The sequence below is a fragment of the Vespa velutina genome, chromosome 6, assembly GCF_912470025.1.
Source record: "Vespa velutina chromosome 6, iVesVel2.1, whole genome shotgun sequence".
In the NCBI taxonomy this organism is placed as follows: Eukaryota; Metazoa; Arthropoda; class Insecta; order Hymenoptera; family Vespidae; genus Vespa; species Vespa velutina.
In genome coordinates this window covers 3,027,299-3,053,310 of record NC_062193.1, presented here as the reverse complement: position 1 = coordinate 3,053,310, position 26,012 = coordinate 3,027,299, and the positions used below count along the sequence as shown (strand labels likewise).

The 26,012-nt window shown below is 40.8% G+C and overlaps 1 protein-coding gene across 1 annotated transcript; it reads left to right on the top strand.

The window, feature by feature from the left end:
- The first annotated feature begins 22,207 nt into the window (after window positions 1-22,207).
- LOC124949852 (protein sister of odd and bowel-like) lies at window positions 22,208-24,938 on the top strand. Its single transcript, XM_047495593.1, has 2 exons — window positions 22,208-23,686; window positions 23,890-24,938. Exons 1-2 carry the CDS (start codon window positions 22,641-22,643, stop codon window positions 24,236-24,238), a joined length of 1,395 nt encoding a protein of 464 aa, XP_047351549.1. The 5' UTR covers window positions 22,208-22,640; the 3' UTR covers window positions 24,239-24,938.
- The last annotated feature ends 1,074 nt before the right edge of the window (window positions 24,939-26,012 follow it).

Below are 26,012 nucleotides of genomic sequence, written 5' to 3'. Positions count from 1 at the left end.
TAGAGGAGGAAAAATAATTGTACGTAAGAGACAAGAGAAGAGAAGAGAAGAAGAAAAGAAGAGAATAGAATAGAAGAGAAGAGAAAAGAAGAAAAGAAGAGAAAAGAAGGGAAGAAAAAAAAAGAAAATAAAAAAGAAATAACATGAGAAAAGGGCAAGGCGCGATTCGTTAGAGACGATTTCTCCTCTCGGCTGTTTTCCTTGAGCTATCTGGAGAGAGAGAAAGAGAGAGAGAGAGAGAGAGAGAGAGAAAGAGAGATAGAGAGAGAGAGAGAGAGAGAGAGAAAAGAAAGAAAGAAGAGAGAAGAAGAAAAAAAGAATGGTTTGGTTCAACTTGTCGACAATGGGCCACACTTCTAACCATTATGAAGTCACACCCCTCGTGGGGCTTTTCCCCTCATCGTCACCCCCTATCCTACCTTATCGTACCACACTCCACCCAACACATCCTTCTCTGTGCATTATATCTATAAAAGAGCGGTCGGGGGAGAGGTGAGAAGAGAGAGAGAGAGAGAGAGAGAGAGAGAGAGAGAGAGAGAGAGAGAGAGAGAGAGAGAAAGGGAGGGTGTCTTCGAGACAGATCAGAAAAGTGGCAACAGGTGGTCAAAGCTACCGCTCTTCTCAAGGGCGGAGAGCTTCCAGCCCTTTTGTCAATGAATATAACGAAGGGGGACGTCACTTGGACGACGACTCTTCTTGTGTCCCGTAGAATAGAGAAAAAAGGTGCCCCTACGAGAAAAGAATAGCCGGACAAAAGGGGAGACTATGAACTTTTCCGCCCTCCACCTCTTACCTATATCCCCCCTTCTCCCATGATCCCCAACCCCCGACCCCCGATTGTCGACCACTGATCCGAGTCCATTACGTGAAAGACGAAAGAAGAGAAAGAGTCGTCGATATATTCCGGGAGAAGTTAAAAAAAAGAAATGTGGACGAATAGGAGGGGGCGGAAAAGAGGACGGTTGGCGGGGGGGGGGGGTGTTGAGAGGGCGGAGTAGAAGGGGTAAGACGGAAGAAAAGAAAAAGGGAAAGAAAAGAAAATTGGGATAGAGATAGGAAAATAATACGAGTTCTTCTTCTTCTTTTTCGATGACTCGTCCGTTCTTTTCTTTCGTTTTTTGTTTTTTCTTTTCTTTTTTTTTCGTTTTTTTCTTTTTCTTAATCACCTCCTTCCACCCATTCATCCATTTATTTATTCAAAAATCCTTCGGGAACATCGATACGCTTAAAATCGACGATTTCGTTTTAATACCTTTCTCTTGTTACCACTTTCGTAAGATCGAAATATCATTGGCAGCTGATATGTATGGTTTATTATTATAGATAGAAAGGTGAAAGGTATACGATCTTTGTTATTTTCTTTTTTTTCTTTTTTATGTTCCTGTATTTCCAATTTTTTTTTTTTTTACGTATAATTAATCGCATTTATTTTAAATTAATTGGGGTATAGTATCGTGAGGATTTCGATGGTAGGTCGTTGAAGAAAGTGTATGTGTTACAGCTGGTGTGCACGTGTATGCGTGTTTGCGTGCGCGCGCGTGTGTGTATGTGTATGTATTCATGCGTATACGGAGAGTAAGGGATTTGGTTGAAATAGATCTAAAGGGTGTCATTCTAATGGGTATTTGAGTAATTTCAAAGAGATTTACAAAAAAATTCATCTAGTTATTAATTTTGATCTTTTGCTATGTGTGTGAATTGTGTATCCTGGAACACCTTATCATTTCCTCGTCATATATCTGAGATTTTTAAAGTTATTATTCCGACGTATCATGAACGCGTTTGGAAAAAAACGTATCGAAAAATAAACGGGTCGAAGGTTTTTCAAATATTTTTTTAAATATTCGATTTGGAATATGAGATATGTGTATACAATTTATTTTAAAAAATGTTAATACAAAATTATGATCGATTAAATCGACGCAGTAGTCAGTCAAGACGTTCATTCTTTTTCTCTCTTTTATTTTTTCTCTTTCTCTCTTCGTCCGTATTTATTTTCGTAAGAATAAGGAAAAAAGTCGAAAGTTTCAATAAATATTCGTGGCGTTATTTGTCATTTGAAATGAAAACTGTCCGGCGCTAAGGAAGAGTCTGGGTAGGAGAAGAAATCGCTATATGTACCCTTCTGCATCGAAATAGGGGTCCCACGCAGAGTCGATGATTAAAATTGTAAATATCTACGGGGCGACCCCCGGTGTTACGACCTTTGCGCGCCTTTGGCACCCCACAGGCTCACCCCATATATCAAAAGATATTAGATTATGGTAAGAGGCACGCATTAACGAACGCGAAATCTCGCGTATCTTATATGTATACATACATATGTACATATATACATACATACACATACATACATACATACATATATACATACACATATATATATACATACACATATATATATACATATATACATATATACATACACATATATATATATACATACATACATACATATATACATACACATATATACAGTGGTATGCAAAAGTTAAGTTCTTTATCTATAGTTGAAATAAAGGAAGCTGATGAAGATAACTATTAAATAATAAATCGTTTGCACGAAGCGATTGTAATATTAAATAAAAAGTATCCTTTTTTTTTCTGTTTTGTTTTTTTTTTTAAATTCGTAGACGCTAAATTCATTTTCTGCGCGTCGAAAAAAAAATATTTTAAAGGATAATATTTCTACCGAAACTTTTGCGCGTCACTGTATATATACACAGACGCGTGCGCGTGTGCTCTCACACGTGTACATACTTATCGCGGGTTACTCGACTCGCGCCATTTTTCACGCACCCAGAGCACCATGAATCCGATTTCTCTTCGGGAGCCAGGAACCTTCGAACTGGATGATCTACCGTGGTCGATCCATCGTTATCGATCGATACTTATCGCACACCGCGAAAAGGATTAGAGAAAGAGATAAAGAGATGGTAGGAGGAGAAAGAGAAAACAAAAAAAAACAAAAACAAAAAGAAAAGAAAAAAATCACAAGAAGACGCGAAGAAGAAGAAGAAGAAGAAGAAGAAGAAGAAGAAGAAGAAGAAGAAGAAGAAGAAGAAGAAGGTAGGAGTAAGAGAGCAAAAAAAAGAGAAAAAGAAAGATAAAAATAAAAATAGAAATAGGAGTAAGAAGAAAAATAAAAAAAAAATAAATAAATAAAAATAAATATAAAAAAAAAAAAATAAAAAGTCCCAATGAAAAAAGGAAAACAAAAAAAGGAATTAAATAAAAATGATACCACTAGCACCACCCCCTGGGTCGTCGTGGTCGCGACGTGGTCTCCTCTTCGTGGCATTGTCGGCAACAAGCGCAGCGTGGGTGTATCGATGGAGACAAGGGGAACGCTAGAACACGAGCGAGGTCCTCCTCCTCTTCGGCAACGTTCTTCAGGAGTAATGCATGGGTTTTGTGTCGCGGCGGGCGGCACACTTTGTAACGACCGCGGGTCTTTTGACTCGATTAATCTTCGATATGGCTATAGATACGCACGCACGCACGCATGCACGCATGCACGCATGTATGCACGTATGTACATACGTACGTACTTGCATATGTGTATGCTCCTTTTCTCTCTTCCTTTCTCTTCCTCTTTCTATATACAACTGCCGGCTCGTTCGTATTGTCGACACTAGCGAGCTAAGACTTCTTTTCTATCTTTCTTTCTTTCTTTCTTTCGTTTCACTCTCTTTTTCTCTCTTTCTCTCTTTCTGTCTCTTTCTATCTCTTTCTATATCGGCCCTACTGCTGAGAGCGCCGATACGTTCGGAAATAAAGTGTCGTGCTGAGCACATGGATTCATCCATGAGAGATAACCCCCGCTTCTTATTCTTTCCACATCTTCTTCTTTCAGAGGTACTACTATTCTTTCAATATTTCCTAATATCATTCGCTATTATCAACGATCATTTCGTTTGTAACATAAACTAAGAGAATCTAATTGGCTTTGACGTTTTCTAGTATGTGTTTTTCGGATCGAACATTAGTTTACTTGCATAACTACATATGTATATATGTATGTATATATGTATGTAACTCATTCGAAGGAATTCACGAGGACGGACGTGAAAAGTTTGAAGAAAAAAGAGATAGATAGATAGATAGATAGATACATAAATAGATAGAGATAGATATAGATAGAATGAGAGAGAGAAAGAAAGAAAGAGAGAAATACACAATATTTTTTTCTTCGGGATATATAAGATCCCGCGGAAGATTCTAAGTCATTCTCGATTGATCTCCGTCTCGCGATCTCACCGAGAGACGTGAGGATGCGAATTTGTAGGCAAGGGGGCGTAAGAAGAGGTCCGTCAGAAGGCGGCTCGAACCAGCTCATTACCAGCAATTGTGGTCGAATGGCACCCCGCGATGCGGTGTGCCGTTGCTGAGATCCCTAACCCAACGAGATCCTCTACCGGACCCGTCGTCGTCCTCGTCCTTGTCGTCCTCGTCGTCCTCGTCGTAGTCGTCGTGGTCGTCATCTTCACCAACTGAACCTCCACCATCATCGTCATCATCAACACCACCACCATCACCATCATTATCATCAATATCATTATCATTATCATGATCATCGTCGTCATTATCGTCATCATCATTATCATCATTATCATCATCATCATCATCATTGTCATCATGATCATCATCATCATTACTATCATCAGCGTAGTGTAGAGTTTTCTATGATTAACCATAAGAGTCCTCCGCGAGCATGCGAACCCATGACAACGGAATTTAATTGCTCGATCAATCATTATTCTTGTCAGACATCGATCGCCACCGATTTTATACCGCGTTCGTCATATCTTCTCTCCGCTATATTAGTTTCTTTTTTCGTTTTCTTTTATATATATACCGACACATTTTGAAATACGAAGGCATTATTGTGTATCATCTTCTACATACATAAATATATATATATATATATATATATATATATATATATATATATTTTTCTCTCTTTATCTTTCTCACAGAATATGATCAAGGCTCGTTGAAGAAGTTTCTCAATACTTAGACTTTCTGTAAAATTCTTCTTCAATGACAAAACCTATGGAGATGACGAGTATTCTTTTCATATCTATCTATGTATCTATCTATCTGTCTATCTACATATCTATCTATCTATCTATCTATCTACCTATCCATCCATCCATCCATCCATCCATGTGTTCTGTCTTTTATTCATATATGATCATTCAAAATATGGTTCCGTTAGACTTCCGATTTCCAAATGTTCACGGATGTTTCGGTCATGGTATTGATCTCATGTTAACTTGACGATCTAAACCCTAAAGCGGTAAAGCGGATCCCTTTGATGATCGCGACTAGATCACACCGGGAATGGGCTCGGCCCACGCGTGCAAATAAACGAAGAATGAACGAAAGAAGATGAAGAGGAAGAAGAGAATGAGGAGGAGGAGGAGGAAGAAGAAAGAAAGAGAGAAAGAAAGAAACTGAGACAGCAGAGAGACAAAACGAACCACTTGTGAGACTTTTATGATCATTCTCCTCGCTCTCTCAGCGCGTCATTAGTTGGTAAGTGGTTGGTTCGTATCAACGGCAGGACCTGAACGATAGAAAAGAAAGGGGAAGTATCTGTCTCTTTTTCTCTTTTTTCTTTCTCTCTCTCTCTCTCTGTTTTTTTCTTTTTCTTTTTCTTTTTCTTCTTCTAACTTCTTTCCACGAAACAATCTGTTATAGCGGGACCGTATGAATGGCGAAACGTAAAAATATCTTTGAGTTCTCACGTGGCATCATGTAGTCAATGCATAGATCAAAAGAGAGTGTAAAGAGTAAGAAAGAAAAAAGGAGAGAGAGGATATATATGTGTATGTATACGTGTATATGTCTCGTAACTCGGTTTTCCTTTTGGGCCGCGAAATAGAAAAGGAGAGACGATGAGACTCTCGAAGGAGGTAGAAAATAGAAGAGGGAAGAGAATTCGTCGCGGAGTGCGGTTTTGAACGAAGCCAATTATTAAACGCGACTCTCTGAGAGAGAGAGAGAGAGATAGAGAGAGAGAGAGAGAGAGAGAGAGAGAGAGAGAGAGAAAGAGAAAGAATCCCGAGAAAGGGAGGTTGAGAAAAGGGGAAAGTTTTAGCGCTGACTATTTGGTCTCTCTCTCTCTCTCTTTCAAAAAAGAAGAAAAAAAGAAATAGAAAAAAGAAAAGAAGGAAGAAAGAAAAAGAATGAGATAGGAAGCTAAGTTCTTTTCTTTTCTCTCCTATTTATTTTCCTTTTTTTTTTTTTTTTGTTTTATATTTATCATAGAGTAGAAAATTTGGTGAAATTTCAAGATGTTAAATTCCATTTAAAAGAAATGATCCTCTATATTCGACGTACATATATATATAAATTTCTATAGTTCATTTTGTTTCACACCGAGTTCGTATACAATGAAGAAAAAAGAAAGGATCGAGAAAGAGAGAGAGAGACCGTGGTGGGACATTCGTTTCTTCTCTGGTCCTGACCATCCGTCGTGTCCGGCATTGTGCTCATGGCACATTAATTGTCTCTTTGAAGCCCAATGACCTCCGCACCAGGTTACGAGTCTTCACCCTGCCCCTTCATCTTTCTTTCTTTCTCTCTCTCTCTCTTTCTCTCGTGCATATTTATTTCTCTCTTCTCGCGATAAGAACGATCGTTCGTAAACGTTCAAGATGTCCTTACAAAACATCATTTGACGAATCTCCTTGACTGACTGACTGACTGACTGACTGACTTGACTTCCTTAAGAAAAACCTACGTAACGTATTTATCTATTATATTATACTTAGTTATAGTTACAAATCATTCTATCATAATTAATTCGTTCTGTTCTATTTCGTTCCGTTTTGTTATAATACTTAAGATATTTCGAAGAATTAACTTCTTTGATTCATCGAGAAAGTGTTGAAAAGGAGGAGTAATTATTAATTAGGATGAGCAAATATTATCGTGTTAATGATTACAATGTTTGACGTCGTATTACGTATTGTATAAGAAATTTGAGAAATTTGTCACAGATAAGGGGAGAGAAAAAAAGTTTAAGTAGTTAGAAAGGATGAGGAAGGATCATGTCTCCAGTATCGTAGGGGGAGATATCAGGGTCGTGGGTTGCGTCTTGAAAAAAGAGGTGGATGTGTTCGCTGAATTACGAGCGATATCGAGAAGGAAGGGTTCCGCCGATATAATTAAAGAGACCTTCTCTCGTCCACCGTAAGCCAAGGTTCTCTTTCTCTCTCTCTCTCTCTCTCTCTCTCTTTCTCTCTTTCTCTTTTCCCTCCTTCTCTCTCGCGTCTTCGCGGTGGAATCCAAATTTTATGTCGGGGTATCATAAAAGCGCGTGACGGCAGAAGAAATAGGACGGCAGCGGCTCTTTCTTTCCAACTAACTCACTGCCGTTGTATATATGTTAAGGCTATCTCTCACATCGCAACGGTGCGATAGTTTCGAAATTCATCGGATAACAAGTGCAATAAAGATTATGGCCCGTAGTCGTGTTGGTAGTGGGCACGTGGATGAAGGGAAAAATGAAAAAATTGCATCTTTTTTATTTATTTATTTATTTAATTTTTTAATTTTTTTTCTTTATTTTCTCTCTCTCTCTCTCTTTCTCTCTCTCTTTCTTTCTATCTTTATCTATATTTATCTTGTTTGCGTAAGATTTTTCTTTCTTTTTCTTTTTTTCTTTTTTTCTTTTTTAAATCATTCGAAGAGAGCTTTATTAATGGAGATAATTCATTAGTCGAGTATTAATCTTTCTAATTTTCTTGTAAATGAAACTTAACACGAGAAAGTAAAGAAAAAGAGAGAGACAGAGAGAGAAAGGTAGATGGACATTGAAAATAACTAATATATAAAAAAAAGAAAGAAAGAAAAGAAAAAAATAAAGAAATGTAGGGGAAAGCAAAATGTAGATGAGTAATATGGGTTCCTCTCTGACCTCTTGACGACGGCCAAAAAGGCAGACGAGGGTGTCGCGATTCCCTGCTGTGCGTTGATGGTCTCATCTAGCCTAGACGACCTCGGGAATTCACTGGTAATTACCTTTTCTTCGGGCCGACGCCAACGGGGTTACTCGCGTAACAGACGACCTGCGCTTATAGAAATCCTCATTCTTCGAACGTTCCCACCATGTTTTTTTCTCTTTTCTTTCTTCTTTTTTAATTTTGTTTTTTTTTTCTTTGATTTTTCTTTTTTGTTTTCTTTCGTCTTGTTTGTTTGTTTGTTTGTTTGTTTGTTTGTTTTTTTATTGTCTATCTTTAGCCGACTCCCTGATGAGCCTTGACAAATATTTTCACGACTATTTTATTCAATGCGAATTTTGTCATCTTTTATTCTTTTAATATGGGGATTTAAACGATATCTTCGATACTTTTGTTTTGTTTTTTTTTTCTTTCCACTCAGAGATCGAAGTTTTGAGGTTTCAGCTTAAGAAGGTCGAAGGTTGGAGACGAAGGGAATAGAGAGAAGAAATAAAAATAAACAAAGAAAAAACAAGCTATTTCGTAAAGAGAAAGATAGATATAGAAGAGAAGAGAGAGAGAGAGAGAGAGGAGAGAGAGAGAGACAGATAGAGATTGAGATAGAGAGAGAGAGAAAGAGAGAGAGAGAGAGGAGAGAGAGAGACAGATAGAGATAGAGATAGAGATAGAGATAGAGAGAGAGAGAGAGAGAGAGAGAGAAAGAGAGAGAGATAAAGATAGAGAAAGAGAGAGTTAGGTGCTAAATAATTTCTGTTTCAGAGAATAAAGAAACGAAAACGGCGATCCGCTATCTTCGATTCCTTTCTACGGCTACCCACTAGTATCCATATGACGTGGATATAAGTTACGAGCGCTCGAATAATTACACGGTTTGGGATCGAGCAGAGTCGCGGTCAGCGGAAGGCAAAAGACAATTTTACGCAGCGGGGTATCTCAGAGTCCCTTAGGAGACCCGGTGGCAACCTTCTTTTCTGCCAACTATTTGCCTCTTGAAATTGACAGCTTTGGAGGCTGACCAGAGAGATTCCTTCGATATACATTCTCATCCAGTAGAGGTCATGGGCGAGAGTCCGTTCGTGAAAAGAAGAACTTCCGATACTTTTTTCTTTATAAGTTATTTATATATATATATATATATATATATATATATATATATATATATATATACGTATGTGTGTGTATATGCGCCTAGTATAATAGTAAATTTTATAGAGATGTATGAGTATCTTTATAATTGAATGTAATTCGAGAATAGAAGCGGCAGTAGGATAATTATTGATTAAAAGATATTCCGTGAGAATTCCATCCTAATGAAACATACAAGTTCCTTCAGATTGTACCTTTTCGTAAATAATTTATGAACAAGGAGCATAAGTATATTCACCTGTCTGTTATCCGCGTAACACTTAACCGCTACGCCTCCTCGATGTTTCTACTTGCGAAGTAAGTAATGACGTCTGTCAAATGGGAAGATCCTTGGAATTATTCTCAGGTGGGATATGTAAGTAATTAGGTATAATTGCAGACGCGTTATACGTAGGCAGTTAAAAGCGAAAAGAATTTTCTTCACGATCAGTATTAGAGAACGAAGTCGGTCTTTTCTACTAATCAACATCCTTGATGATGATTAGTATTTGAGGGATTAGAGAAAATTCGTTCGATTTTTATTCGTGTAATTCTTTGTCAGAACAATGGGAAATATATCATACAACACTGTGGCCCTGTGGTTCTCTCGTAGCGTTGCTTTATGTAAATCAGTCGCGGCGTAATTGGCACCGAACGAAGAAGGTAATTACCGAAATCGTGCGCCAGAGAGGCCCCTAGGTCCCAAGAGTCCCATCAGCGCTCAGCAGGGAATCGCGACACCCTCGCCCTCTCGTTCGCCCTCTCGCTGCTCGCCCTCTTGCTCGCCCTCTCGCTCAGCGGCCTTTTTTTTATTTTGATCTTTTTTCTTTTTTTTCTTCTTTTTTTTGTTTCTTTCTTTTTCTTTTCTTCCACGAACGCATCTCCAGCACGGACACGAGCACGGGACCATGGGTATTATTCATTCGGGGCCGATAGATGACTACCTGCTTGATTATCCTACGCTGTGCGAATGCGTTTCTCTCTCTCTCTCTCTCTCTCTCTCTCTCTCTCTCTCTCTCTCTCTCTCTCTCTCTCTCTCTCTACTCGTTTCGTTTCGAAAAGTATTTTCTAAAAGATATATCTATAGCTTTTTCGGGCGTTTGTTCTTCCATTAAAATTTTGTAACTAAAGTACATGGGTCAGACAGTCACCTTTCTTTGACACGATGTCATCATCTTTTTTTCCCTCTTTGAGAGATTCTTAACCCCTTCCCTATGAAATATTATTAATCATTTTGCATTTCCCGAAAGAGCAATAGGATCAACGTCCTAGAGAGATCCTAAAAGTACTGTTGCTGCAGCCGTTGCTATTCTTGCTGTTGCTGTTGCTGTTGCTCTTTATATACCTATATACCGATCTCTATACCTGTGGTAAACGAGGAACGATCTCTTCTCAGGTAGCGAAAAAAAATTTTTTGACCTTTCCACGGTCGCCTAATACTCATCCGGAATATGGTATACGTCTCGTTTCCGTCGAGAGTCTCGTCCGTCCACCTTCTGTCTTTTCTCACCGAAAGAATTTCTTTACCCGAGCGATTCGTCGGAGGCGGAGTTCGGGATCCGCCAGCTCCCGCGCTATTCATTTTGCTGCCTCCGAGAGAATAGGAGAATTAATAAGTGACATCTCACGGAGAAAAGGTTTTTACGCGTTGGGCGACGATGAAGGGCCGTTTCTTCTCCTTCTTATTCTTCTTCTTCTTCTTCTTCCTCTTCCTCTTCTTCTTCTTCTTCTTCCTCTTCTTCTTGTTCTTCTTCTTCTTCTTCTTCTTCCTCTTCTTCTTCTTCTTCTTCTTCTCCTTCTTCTTCTTCTTCTTCTTATTCTTATTCTTCTTCTCCTTCTTCTTCTTCTATAAATACTTTTCTTTGGTCGCTCGCCGCTCTCTCGCATTGTCTTATTCTTGCCTTTTGTCAGCCAGTTGAAAAACGTCTTGTCTTAGTATTCGCGAGTTTTAACACAATGGCGTTCGATAAAACAGGATATTCCTACTCCTCTAACGATAGCCGATTATCAAACAAATCGGACATATTATACTTTCTATTCGTAATTTGATACGAGAATTTGAGAAAAAAAGAAAAGGGACAAGAAGAAAAAGAAGATGAAGAAGAAGAAGAAGAAGAAGAAACACGAGCGGCACTTCCCACGAAGAAGATACGCGAGCGATCATCAATGGGGAAACGAGGCGCTGCATGACGAATGAGAGCGCAGCCAATTTAGATGCATAGAGGTCGAGCACCAGGGTCGACCTGTCGTGTCTCGTTCGAACGTAAAGCTACGTATTCTCCATCGTACAAGAAAAGACCGTAACGTCCATCGATCGATCCATGGAACGATCGACCAACCGACCGACGAACCGACCGACCGATCGATCGATTGCTCGTAACGAGAGGACGATCGATGGTTGTATCTCGATCGCCATATCGACCATTGTGACTCTTTCTTCTTTCTTTCCTTTTCTTTTTCTTTAATTTTATTTTTTTTTTATTTATTTATTTTTTTTTTCTTTCTTTATACATTCGACCATGGAAAAATATAACAGAAGGAATATCAAACGTAAGATTCATTTCATTTTCACTTCTTCGATCGGACGTTTTACCTGGATCGTCCTGGGTGGCACGATCGTAATTACCATCGAGAGGTTCGTCCGCCGATTGGCCGATCAAAACGATCTTCGTGATGACGAAGGACGAAAGGCTCCTGGAGCGCCGCTCCTTCGTCTCTCTCTCTCTCTCTCTCTCTCTCTCTCTCTCTCTCTCTTACTCTCTCTCTTTTTCTCTGTCTATCTATCTCTCTGTCTCTGTCTCTGTCTCTGTATCTCTCTGTTTCTCTTTCTATCGAACAGTGCTCGTGCGCCAAAAAAGAAGAAGAGGAAGAAGAAGGAGAAGGGGGAAGCGCATTGCGTCTTCATTATGAATCCGAAAAATCACGCAAATTGATAACGGCATCCGAAGGCTGCTGTATAGGTCCTCGTAAGACTCTAAAGAGGCCTCACCTCCACCCTGTCTCAGCGGGATGTCTTCGAGCACGAAATAAGGAGCGACCATCTTCTCTTTCTCTTTCTCTCTCTCTTCTTCACCCTTTCCCACTCTTCCTTGGCGATACGATCGTTATACGTTCGAAGTTAACTTTTTATCGGGAAAGGACACGAGCTGCTGGAATGGAAGACAGACAATGAGAAAGTTTACATGGACACGGAACAAAAGATGATAGAGAGAGAGAGAGAGGGAGGAGGGGGGAGGAGAGAGAAAGGAATACATGGCGATATATCATAAATCTTGACGCATCTCGAGGGATCTTAAAAGGGCCCCGACGTCGTTCCATAGTCATAAACGATTTCGCTTAAGAAGAAAGTGTGTCAGCATTACGCAAAATCGATAACGCTAAACCTTAGCACGTAACCTGCCGTAGTAGACACATCCTCCGAATGTCTCTGTGAAAGAGAGAAAAAGAGAAAGACGGACAGAGAGAGAGAAAGAGAGAAAGAGAGAGAGGACACACCTCCGCTTCGACTCAGCGGGGTGTCTGAAACACGAATCGGTCTCTCTCCTCTATTTCTCCTACCTCTCATCCCTCTTCCTCCTTCTGCTTCTCCTCCTCTTCCTCCTTCTTCTTCTTCTTCTTCTTCTTCTTCTTCTTCTTCTTCTTCTTCTTCTTCTTCTTCTTCTTCTTCTTCTTTGGCATAGCATCGTTCGTCCTGCAGCACCTCCTTTCTACGATCGGGCCGACTGTCGAGCTGCTTTCGAGAGATGTTGGTTCATTATTTGAAAGAGTGTGTATGTATATATGTGTATCTGTGTGTGTGTATGAGAAAGAGAGAGAGGGAGAGATAGAGAGAGATAGTCATGATCGTTGGTTGCTTCACCGATCGGTTCCTACTCGTGAAATCCCGTAGGAACGGGAGAACGAAGGAGAGCCTGGAAGCCGCGCGCTCAGCCCTTTGCAGCCTGACCGGTGGAAGATTCATAAATTATTTCAGGAAAAAAGGAGGAAAAGTATTTCCAATTACAGTTTTTTGTGAAGGGTTGCCGCGGGCCACGCGGCAGGGGGTCCGCTTAATGGCGACCCGCGCTCACCGCCCTTCCCTCGCCGTTCCTTCTTCTTCTCCTCCTACTCCTTCTTCTTCTTCTTCTCCTCCTACTCTTTCTTCTTCTTCTTCTTCTTCTTCTTCTTCTTCTTCTTCTTCTTCTTCTTCTTCTTCTTCTTCTTCTTCACTATGCATCTTCTCCGTTGCAAGACCGAAGTATCTTCAACAGCACACACTTGATCTAGTCGTTCGATTTCTTTCTTTCTTTCTTCTTTTCTTTTCTTTTATTTCTTTCGTTCTCTCCTAATCAAAAATTTAATCACTTTTTACCTACAAAAATAGATTTCCTTCTTAGCATTGGTTAAGAAAAAATCTTAAAAAATTTCTTCCCCCCGAGAGAGATCAGGAAAGATTGGAAGGTTCGATGAAATTACAGTCTATCTAGACTTACACCCGTGCGAACTCTCGACCTGAACCTTGATCCTTCGGCACCCTTTCGATTGAGGCCTCCTCACCCTATATATATATATATATATATATATATATATATATATATATATATATGTATGTATGTATGTATATATGTATATATGTATATATATATCGTAACAAAAAAATTCTCCACTCTGGCGCGAAAGAATTTAAATCGCTGCCGCGAAGGAGAGTAACTTCGAAAGATTCTGGATCCTTTTTCACGATCGAACGGACGATCCAATTTCCAACGAAGGACTATATCTTAGTGAATTTGTTAAAATTCAAACGAGTACGCGCACGAGCGCATACGCACATATATACACAGACACACATACACCCACATACATATATGTGTATATATATATATATATATATATATATATTACGTACAACAAGATCCCAGGTTGCTTTTACCTTTTGGACGTCTATACTTTACGTGACATTTTGGAATGAATATGGCCGTCGCGTTGCTTGCTCGCGACGACGAGCGAACGCACGTATGTAGTATGCGGGTCCACGTACATATTTTCGGGAGAACGCCACGCGGTCCTGGACATGTATCGCCGTGGGCAACAATATTCATAACTAATAGATCGGCGGTCCTTGGGTGACAGAGCAATACGTCCTGCGTTTCGATGTTCTTAGTTGGTGAAAGAAAGAGAGAGAGAGAGAGAAAGAGAAAGAGAAAGAGAGAGAGAAAGAGAGAAAGAGAGAGCAGGTCGTGGCCGGATCCGTCGCTGGGTTCGGTCCGCCTTACACGGGCCAAGCATTCCTGGAAGCTCCTCTCTACATCGAACGATCTCGCGCGTGGCGAACGCGAGATCGTCCTCTTCCTGTCTATTTTTTCAGCTCCTTCCTGTCGCCGAGGGAAGAAGAAGAAGAAGGAGAAAAAGAAGAAAAAGACAAAGAAGAAAAGAGAAAACTTTTATTTGACTTTCGCAAGGCGACGTCCGTATTGGTTTTTAAGTATGACGTTGGTCATGTTATGTATCAAGACTGACCTTCGACCTTCTGAAGAAGAAAAAGTGACGGAGAGACCGAGAGAGAGTGAGAGAGAGAAAGAGAAAGAGAAAGAGAGAGAGAGAGAGAGAGAGAGAGAAAGAAAGAGAAAGAGAATGAAAGAGATCCAGAATCTAAAAAAAAAGAAAGAAAAAATCAAAGGATTAATTATTGATTATTTATTCTTCTTTTTATCTCTTCCCCAATCTCCTCAACTTGGTATCTCATTATCGGTTTATTAACATTCATTCCTTGCACCTTGCTCTGTGTACAAGCACCGGTTCTGTGTCACCACCGGTTCCTGCATTCCTTCGTATCGTGTAAAAAAAGGAATGAGCTAGCTGCCCTGGCTACTTTCGGCTCCTTCCTCGCGCGGAACCTGCCGAACCGGGAGGGCTTTTTCTCACAGCAGTAAACCGAGAAGTAACTACTTACTGACGTCCGCGAAAGAAAGAGAGAAAGAAAGAAAGAAAGAGAAACCCGGAATTAATAATAATAGCGCGAGCTGAGCGGAGGCCGAGTAACATAGTAAAAGCCGTTACTAACTGGAATTATCCTGTGGGCAATGTTCTCCCGTGTTAAAAGTAAAGAAAAAGAAAAAGTAAAAAAAAAAAAAAAGAAAAAAGAAAGAAAGAACGAAAAGAAGAAAATTCAGGAGGGTTAATAATGGCGGTCGAAGAAAGGCGGTATCCCTATTAAGGGATACATTTCAAGAACAATTCGAACGATGGAATTCACGAAACTCGAAATGTCGAAAATGTTATAAGGAAAGGAGACAAGTCTTGAACACTCTTTTCTGTTCGTTAGAAACTATCTTATTAGAGAGGAAAAAAATGAAAAAGAAAAAGACGAAGAAGAAGAAGAAGAAGAAGAAGAAGAAAATCTTGCGACGTTCGACTCTATCAAGCTTCCATTGTACGCGAAGATCCGGTGATCCATCCATGAAAGTCTCGAAACGATCGATCAAAGGGACGTCTCTCGGTCTCGTATAGGATCGTAGGAGAGTGCAGCTGTCGATAAAATTGTGTGGTCACTCTGAGGAGTTTACGAGGAAGAAAGAGAAAGAGAGAGAGAGAGAGAGAGAAAGAGAGAGAGAAAGAGACAAAGATAGATAGATAGAGAGATAGACAGAGAAGTAGGAGGAGGAGGAGGAGGAGGATCTCGTCGTCAGGGTGGATGGGACGAAAGGAAGGTAGTGAAAGAAGGAACGATGGAAAGAGGAAGAATTATGAGTAAGAGGGAGGAGAGGAGAAAGAAAGAGGGATGGCAAGACGCCCCCCGTCGCGACGCTGCCGCCTAATCATTCTTTAAACGTGCATAAACAAGTCCCCTCGCTGGCGATCGGGGGATGGTGTATGACTAATGTCATTCCTGAACCGACCAAATTCTCCTCGACTCGTCTCTGCTCCACCTCCAGCAAAACCATCGGCATCGCTTCTTTATTCCTCGCCCTCAGCACGACTTCGGCTTTCGTCGTACGCCTTCGTAGATACCACCTGAAATCGAACGAACGAAGATAAAGAGAGATAGAAAAAGAGATAGATAGATAGATAGAGAAAAAGAGAGAGAGAGAGAGAGAGAGAGAGAGAAAAAGATGATCATAGGTGTGCGGCTTCTATATAGGGAACGCGGGAGTAAAGGGGCTAGGAGGGGTGAGAAAATGGTTGAAGAGAAAAAGATAGATAGAAGAGGGAGCAGGCGCGGCAACCTAAATCTAAAATGCAAATATACTCAACAAATCACTATCGGTGACAGGGATGCTTACTTTTAAAAAAGAGGAAGGAGAAGAAGTCGGTGCAGGGACCCCCCGCCAGGGGTTTCGAGGGTAACTCCAGGTCCCCTGAAGGCGAGTTTACACCGCATGCGGTCAACGCCTGTTGATGCGTCCCGCGGTTGCTTCCTCGCACGCGGCTGATACGTTTGACGATCAGGTTTGAGCTTTATCTACCTATCTATCTATCTATCTATCTATCTTATCTATCTATTTATCTATCTATTTATCTATCTATTTATCTATCTATACCGTTTAATTCTCCTTCGAAAATTTTTTTCCAAGTTATTGCGTGGAAAATCATTCGACAATAAGGGTGATCGTAAAAATGTTTATTCCCTTTTACGCTAAAAGTTAATGCGATTAACGTTTAAAAATAATATAATCGGTACTTTTTGATTAATTAAAAAAAAAAAAAAAGAAGTAGATATAAATATGGCGGGAGAGAAGGTTTGCGAAGGAGTGTGGTAGAGGGAGGATGTAAAATTGTACTCGTTGTGACATGAAAGACGAAAAGAAAAGTAAAGCGAACAGCTGGAGCGTGTAAACGGTGCTTTAAACCGTGCGTGTCGGTGGTGAGGTTCTGACTAATGGAATCACGCTTTGCCTCCTGGTGATACGTTCCCTTGTCGAAAAACTTTTTCTGTTTCTCTCTTTTTCACTTCTTTTTTCCCCCTCTCTCTTTCTCTCTCTTTCTGTCTACCACTCGTAGCCGAAAAAGGGCCAAGGATAAAGCAGTTCTTCTAGCCACCTTTTTCTCGAAAAGGTTCCCTTCGTCGAGCAAGCACAGGAGTTATGCGTTATTTATGCGCGTTAAGCGAGACTGACTCGACGAGGCAAGAATAAGAGGCGGCGGTGCTGAAAGTATCACATTTATTTCGCCGGATCGGGTTAACGCAGCAAACCAAGAGGGAGGATAATATACCGGACTCTCGACAGGGAGCACTTTATTCGGTCGCTTGGAAAAAAACAGTGGGCGCGCCCCTTATCGTCGGTTTATATTACTTTAAACGCTAGAAACGCTATTTCCGTTTTTCAATTCTATGCTTTTTCATATTTAAATACCATAGCGTTTCAAATATCGCTAATATTTCGAGCTTCCTCGTTTATTCTTATCCCTTTGACATTTTCTCTCTCTCTCTCTCTCTTTCTCTCACTCTCTCTCTCTTTCTCTCTCTCTCTCGACCCCTAGCCTACCCCTTACCTATCTATTCGATTCGCAAATGGAGACGATCGATCATCGAAAATTATTATAAAGAAGGATCGGGATGAACGAAAAGGATTAATTTCTTTCGATATCCTGGTCCGCGGGGGAGCATAATCGAAAGAATAGAGAAAGAGCGAAGATGAGAGTTACGAGGATGGAGAAGAGGCAAGAAAGAGGAAAAATAATAAGAGAAAAAGAGACGAAGACAGAGGAAGAGGGAGAAAGGGAGAGAAAGAGAGAGGGGGGCAGAAAAAGGAAGAAGCGCCAGCGTGTGTACGCAAGTACGGAAGTGAAGATGCGTCAAAGTGGAGGTGGTTAGTAGCGATCTAATTATCTACGCGGCGGGAAGTCGCGGCCTCCCTCTGAGTGAGCTTCACGGCATCGAAGAAGAAACAAGATCAACGCGCGAACAAGGCTACGAGAGAGAAAGATAGAGAAAGAAAGAGAAAGAGAGAGAGAGAGAGAGAGAGAGAGAGAGAGAAAGATCCTTCTCACGCATGAAAAAGAAGGGGTTCGTACCTTCTCTCCAAAGACTTTCGTACCGTCCAAACCCTTCTTCTCTTCTGGATCGTATCTTCCTTGGCATCAGAAAGACCGATCGAAAGATCGACCACGAAGCTTGCGATCTTTTATGGCGATATGATTATTTCACCTTTCTACGAGTGACATCTCTATTAGGGCAATTCTTTCTTGTTTCTTCTTCTTCTTTTTCTTTTTCTTCTTCTTCTTTTTTCTTTTTCTTTTCCTTACTTTTTCTTTCTCATTACTTCTTTAATCCTCAGGATTTTCGTACTTTACAAGTAGCTTTCTATTCTTTCAAAAGTGTCTTTCGTTAAAATCATTGAGATTTCATCTCAAGGAATTCCGCGTGACTGTAAATAATTGTTAAATTTTATATTAATCCTGATAGGGACTTTTTTTTTTTGTAAAGTTTTCGTTTCATCGGACGAATAAAGTATGCAAAATATTATTACTTGTTTCATTTAATGGCTGATTAAATTAAAGGGGAAGATAGGAATTCGTTGTTCGAAAAAAATATGTAAGAATACTGGGAGAAATATTTTTGGAGAATTTTTTGAAGAGTTACGCGATCAAAAAGATTTGGGAATCTTTGCATTAAAAGAAAAAAGAAAGAATATAATGATAAAAAAGAAGAAGAAAAAGAAGAAGAAGAAGAAGAAGATGAAGATGAAGATAGATATATAATAATCGAAAGTGTGCCGCGCACGTTCGATCATTTCTTGTCACGATCGATCTTTGAATTCGTGTCGTATAGTTTGTACATATATACAAAGACATCGAAAGGGTACGACGGTTAGGGGAAAATCGTGATAGGATCACGTAGAGAAGCTTCGCCGGGGATCCTCTTTTGTGTTTAAATGGAGAGAGCGTTGATCGCGAGGAATTTCTCATGTCACGCCGCGTTACTTTATCTGTCGACGAGACTAATGGCGCTTCTAACCTTTTGCCAGGCAAAGTTAAAAGGGCAGTTACCCGTGATTTTAGTCGTGTAAATTGTGTCGATCGATATTCGAGAAGGAAAGAAAGAAGATATTTGTACGACACCGTACCGTAACAAATATTTATCTATTTACGTATATTTGAAGGGATTTCAAGTTTCTGAGAAATTGTACTCATTGGGATTTAACGAAACAAAAATGATTTGGTACGTATAATTCATTGATTGATTAAGCGAATTCATTGTTATATTTCTAAGAGGCAATTGAAAGGGCAATTATGCGATATTTAAAAGGAACGTAAATTGTGTCGATCGACATTCTAGAAAGAAATAAAGAGAATATCGAAACGACATCGTGTAAAATAATTATTTGTCAAATAGATAATTGAAAAAATGCCAAGTCCGTGTGAAATTGTATAATCGGATGAACGAAACGAAATGATTTAATAGAATAATTCATCGATCGATTAGGATAATTCGTTGAGATATTTCTAAGAGGCAGCTTAAAAAGCAACTATCTTAAATGGTTTAAATTCTGTCGATCGACATTCAAGAAGTAAAGAAAGCAGATATTAAAACGGATAACCTGTAAAATAAATATTTATCAAATAGATACTTGAAAGGATAGGAAATTTGTAAAAAATTGTATCTATGGGATGAATGAAACGAATAATTCATCGATTGATTAAGAGGGTCTGTTGACAAATATTTTTAACAGATAATTGAAAAGACAATTAGCTGATAATTAAAGTGTTGTCAATTTTGTCGATCGATGTTCGAAAAAGGAAAGAATGTAGACATTAAGACGACGAATATTTATCAAACGGGTACATGAAAAAAAAAAAATATCAAGATCGTGTGAAATCTTGTCTCTAGATAAACGAGACGAAATGATTTGGTCGCATAATTCATCGGTCGATTAGGCGAATTTGTTGGGATATTTCTAAGCGGGAAAGGAAGAGAGAATCGAGTAGGAGAGAAAGAGAGAGAGAGTGTAGAAGTTTGAAAGGGAGCAAGGAAGAGATGGAGATGGGAAGGAAACGTTGGACGAGCTCAACGGAGACGCCGTAGATGAAAACAAAAAATAAAACGAGAGAGAAAGAGAGAGAGAGAGAGAGAGAGAGAGAGAGAGAAAAGGTAAAAAGTCAAAGAAAAAAGAATAAGAAGAGGAAGAAGTTGGAGGATCAGGAGGAGGAGAAGAGAGGGGTGAAGGAAGAAGAGGAATATAGAAAGAGGGTAGGAGGAACCGTCCGCGGTGACGGTCAGCGAGCGCGAGCTGACCTCTGACCCGTCGTGCGTCTTCGTCTCTATTCGCTGAGATTCGTTCGTTCGTTCGTTTGTTCTCTCTCTTTCTCTCTCTCTCTCTCTCTCTCTCTCTCTCTCTCTTTCTCTTTCTCTCTCTTTTTTTCTGTCTCTCACTGACGGAGGGCCTGGCGTGGGCGAAGTTTACGCGCGCGCGGGGGAGTGAAAGGTGCTAGTGGTGGGGAGGAAGAAGAGAAGAAGAGAAGAAGGAGAAGAAGGAGAAGAAGAAGAAGAAGAAGAAGAGAAAGAAGAGAGAGAGAGAGAGAGAGAGAGAGAGAGAGAGAGAGAAAGAGAGAGGGCTGACGAGCTGGCCCGCGGGCGTCCCGGGACCGTGAGAACACCACCTATAATATTATTTAGTCTGCTCGATGCTTTGCTTCGGCTCTCTTCTCTCTCTCTCTCTCTCTCTCTCTCTCTCTCTCTCTCTTATCCTCCTCACCTTTTCCTCTCGATCAGCTCACTATCTTTCTTTCTCTCTCTCTTTTTCTTTCTTTTTTTTCTCTCTATCTTGCAACGCTCTCCTTCGTCTATCCCTTTCTTCCTTCCGTAGTTGCTCTTACAGAATTCTCTAACTCTTTCTGTCTCTCTTTCTCTGTCTGTCTATCTGTCTGTCTATCTCTTTCTCTCTCTCTTTCTCTCTCTCTCTCTCTCTCTCTCTCTCTTGTTCTGTCTTTTTCCCTGTGTTTCTCTCCTTCTTTCTCTTGCTCTATTCAACGTACCATCGTGTCCTGGACCGAAGAGGCAGCTAACTATAGGCGCTATACACGGTTTACTCGCGCGCATTAATTGCCGTCGTAAATTGTTGCGGCTTTACCGAGTCCGTACCACTCGAAAGGAAGTAAAGGTGCTGGACGTAAGGGCGGGGTATGATGTTGTTTGGTATCACCGGTACCAGAGAGATTTTCTCAAGAAGAGAACACTTCTTTCCAGCCCTTTTGGTATCATCCCTTTCATTTCCTCGTACTTTGAATTTCAAGTCACTTTATATATGTATATATGTACATATGTATGTATATTATGTATGTAATTCTGTATATATATATATATACATATATATGTATGTGTGTATGTATGTATGTATGTATGTATGTATGTATGTATGTATGTATGCACATCGGATGTTAAATGCTCGACCTTCTTTTCTCTCGAAGTACAACATGTTACGTATGTATCTCTCTCTCACCTTCGAGAACGTGATATCGATGATGTTTATTACTTCTTTTTACCTTGTTACTATCTTTCTCTCTCTCTGTCTCTCTCTCTCTCTCTTTTTCTCTCCCTCTTTTTCTCTCTTTCTCTCTTATTAACGCAAGAATAAGCTCGTGCATGAATCAAACGAGCACGAGCCGCCGCTCTACATGGACGGAGATATTATATAAAATATTAGGCGTCAAGATCTATCCATTACGTTCTAACAGCAAAAACCCATAGCATCGTAATGGAGGAAGTAATCGTGAATTCTTTGTAGAGAATAAAAGTAGAGAGAAAGAGAAAGAGAGAGAGAGAGAGGCGTTGGTTTGCTAGATACCCGACAAAATAGTAGGCGCCGTTCGACTCTCTTCTCGACATCAGGACTCCCCCGCACGCACGTACAGACAGGGAAAGAAAAGAGAAAGAGGAAGAGAAAGAACGAGAGAGAGAGAGAGAAAGAGATACGCACGTTCTCCGGTCACGCACGTACCATTACGTTACGGCGACGTTTACACGCCGAGCCCGTCGTCGAAGCGTACGGCCCAGCTGTGGGTTCTCTCTCTTTCTCTCACATTCCCTCCCTCTCTCTCTCTTTCTTTCGTTCACTCTTTCTCTCTCTCTCTCTCTCTCTCTTTCTCTTTCTCTCTCTCCTTCTCTTTCTTTCTATCTTTCCGAATACGGGGCCCGTTCGCTCGTGAACGGACCCATTTCGACTCGGATACCTGCCACCAGGTGGCTCCACCAGCAGTGCCCAGCAGCGCTCGGCAGGAGCAGTCTTCGGAGCGCCTTCGCACCGCCAGCATCTCGCGCGAGCATCGCTTTCTCTTTTCTCTCTTCGTTATAACCTTCCCACGAAGGTATCGCGTATACGCCACCGATTGGCAATAACCTCGTGACAAGAACAATCGATACAAGGACACGCAACGAGTGATTCGACGAAATGAGAAAACGATCCCTAGAAAAGGATCGTTTACCTTTGATTGATTATTCATATTATTCGTATGGATTTTAACGAGCCAATAGTTAAAGGTGTAATCACCTTTGCCAATGGTACTGGGAAAATACATAGAACTTACGTTCCCGAGGTTAATCAGGAACGATCTTGTTGACGGTGGAGGATGCAACAGGAGAAACAGCAGGAAGAGGATCAGCGAGGAACGACGATGGTGCCGTCATCTTCCTCGTCGAACACGACGATTATGATGACGGAAGAGGATAACCGGCAAGTAGAAGCAACCAGTCTTGCGATAGAATCGAGTTTACCGAATCTAACGCTTCAGAGCGTTGCCCTGGGTTTACAGGGTGCTCTATTGGCTGCCCTTCAAAGGGCAGCCTTGTTACCACCCGGTCATGCCGCAGCCGCTGCATTGAATCTTCAAGCACTCGAAACCTATCTTACCCTTCATCGTCTTCACGCGAGCGGTGCCACGGCCGGAGTCAATCAGCAAAGATGTTCGCCCCCTTTGACCGGAGATTTGGAGGAGGCAAATCTCATCCCTACCACCACTACGTCTACGACCTCGACGACGATAACGACGTTGGTGGACGCATCTAAGGAGGATCAGCATCATCATCATCATCAGCAGCAGCAACAGGAGCAGCAACAACAGCATCATCAGCAACAACTCGAAACCGAGCAATTACTTCGATCAATTGACGAGGACGAGGACGGGGCTCGTTTAGAATTCGTCACGGATCCAGAAGAGGATCTGGCACTTCTCGAAGAAGACGAAACTCTTTTAAGGGACACCGGAGTTGCCACGTCCTCCTCCTCATCTTCCACCACCTCGTCGACCTCTCACGAGGTACTCTTACGTCGAATATCCGAAGGAAATCGTACGAATTCCGGTCCGTCGATCTCCCATATAAACGTTTCCACTACCTCCTCGTCTTCCCTTTGTTCGTCCACATCATCACCATCGACCAATTCCTCCAATTCTAATTCCCTTCAAGCAACCTCGACTTCCGTCGTGGATCCTGGTATACAAAGATCTTGTAGAGCAACCAGACCGAAGAAGCAATTTATTTGCAAGTTCTGTAGCCGACAATTCACCAAGAGCTATAACCTATTGATTCACGAGAGAACTCATACCGACGAGCGCCCATACTCCTGCGATATTTGCGGCAAAGCTTTCCGACGGCAAGATCATCTCAGAGATCATAGGTATGTCGAGAATTCTCTCTCTTTCTCACTTTCTCACTCTCCCTCCTTCGCTCCCTCCCTCCCTCCCACCCTCCCTCTCTCCCTCTCTCTCTCTCTCTCTCTCTCTCTCTTTATTTACTCTTTTACATTCGCTTTCGTTGATCTTTGCTCACTATAAAACTCATTACCTATAGGAATATACATTCGAAGGAATATTATTACAGGTATATTCACAGTAAAGAGAAACCGTTTAAGTGTGCCGAATGCGGCAAGGGATTTTGTCAGAGCAGAACATTGGCCGTTCACAAGATTCTACATATGGAGGAATCGCCCCACAAGTGTCCCGTTTGCGCTAGAAGCTTCAATCAAAGGAGCAACCTGAAAACACATTTGTTAACTCACACGGACATAAAGCCTTATCACTGTGCCTCTTGTGGCAAGGTATTCCGTAGAAATTGCGATTTAAGGCGACACTCGTTGACCCATAATCTTGGAGTACCGACGTCGCCGCCACCAACGGGAGGTATAGCTGTACCTGGCACGAGTACCGTGGTCCTTCAGAAGACGTCCTAGCGCGTTTTAAAATAGATCTTTCGTGGTTCTCCTTAGAAAGGAAAGTTCTGCGATTATTTTTAATTCTAACGATCAATCTCTCGTATTTCAGTTTTCAAAATGGCCTAACGATCAATCGATTTCGATGAAGATCGACAAAAACTTCGAGAGAACTGTGTACCGCGCGAATGAACAACCATTTATGTTTTGTTTTTGTTTTTTTTTTGTTTTTCTCTTTTGTTCTTCTTCTCGCGAAAATGGCTTTTACCTTTTTTCCGACGCGTTTGTAAATAATTCGCATTCTCTTTTGATTCATATCTATCCTATTTGGATTAGTATCTTCGTTATCATTATGCCATCGTTTAAGGTATATCTCCTTTGTGTTATATAAATCGTACGTCTTTAGGATAATTTATATTACGAACGATTATAACGTTGATCGCTCGTTAACATTGTAATTAAACTATCTCGACCTACGTTGTACGATATTAATTAGATATAACGAACGATGCTAATATGTTAATACGATACGACGAAGTGTTCTCTCTTTTCCAAACGACGAGGAAAGGAATTTCATTGTCGTATCTAGGCGATGTACACACACACACACGTATATATATATATATGTATGTGTATATATATATATACACATATATATACATATATATATATGCGTGTGTGTACATTCATCGTGTACTACTGTGTACTTGTGTAAAATAAATCTTTATTATTATTTTTTAAAAAAGAACACGGCACAAACACACACACACATGTATATATATATATATATATATATATATATATATATATATATGAACTATAAAATGGACATTTTCCTCCATATATATATTCCCTTCGGACATGAAGGGGTAGAAATAAGTCGCTTGCCCGGAGAGGTTCTCAAATTCGAAATTCTTCCTTTTCTTTTTTCTTTCTTTTTTCTCTTATTCTTTCTCCCCCCCCTCTCTCTCTCTCTCTCTCGTTTTTTATTAGTTTATTTTTTGTTTTTTTTTCTTTTTTTCCCTCTTTCGTTTAATCCTCCGAGTATATCGAACGTCGGGCTAAGGAGAGGGATATAAGAGAAAAAGAAAGATAGGAAGAAAGAAACGCGTGTATCGTGTTACAAAGAACCGGACCGCCAGGTGCGCAGGACATGACACCGCGATGCGTCTAGGGTTACGTTTCTTTTTCGATGGGAGAGATGGGGGTGAAGGAGGTAAAGGAGGTGAAGAAGGTAAAGGAGGTGAAGGAGAAAAAGAATGAGGAGGTGGATGTGGAGGTGTAGGAGGGATGGTATAAGAGGTGGAAGACTCGCGCTGATTTCGGACGTCTCGGTTATCCGACAAGGACGACGACGACGACGACGACGACGACGACGACGACGACGACGACGACGACGACGACGACGACGACGAATCTCGACGACGTCGAAGAGAGGAGACGCTATTTCGGGGTCTTCTTGGACGCTCGTCGATAAGGAGAATGTCGCACGACCGGTCGACTTCGTTGACTATAGTCATCTTCGTTCCACATACATACACAAAAGGAAAGGAGCTATATATATTGCTTGTCCTCTCTCTATCTCTCTTTCTCTCTCAATCTCTCTTTCTCTCTCAATCTCTCTCTCTTTTTCTTTCGTGTGTGCCTCGTTTATATACCACGCGTACGTACGTAATCCTGCCCACCGCGAGGCGCTTTCATAAATTCCTAACGGCGGACGTTTTACCGCGAATTACGGCGAGACGTTCTCTTCTACCGCAAACAGCAACAAACGCGGAGGAAAAATAGTATAAAA

Excerpts from the sequence above, each read along its gene's own strand:
- LOC124949852 (XM_047495593.1), top strand. The coding sequence starts at position 22,641 with ATGCAACAGGAGAAACAGCAGGAAGAGGATCAGCGAGGAACGACGATG. Across the intron at positions 23,687-23,889 it reads GATCATCTCAGAGATCATAG|GTATATTCACAGTAAAGAGA; the intron begins GTATGTCGAGAA and ends ATATTATTACAG.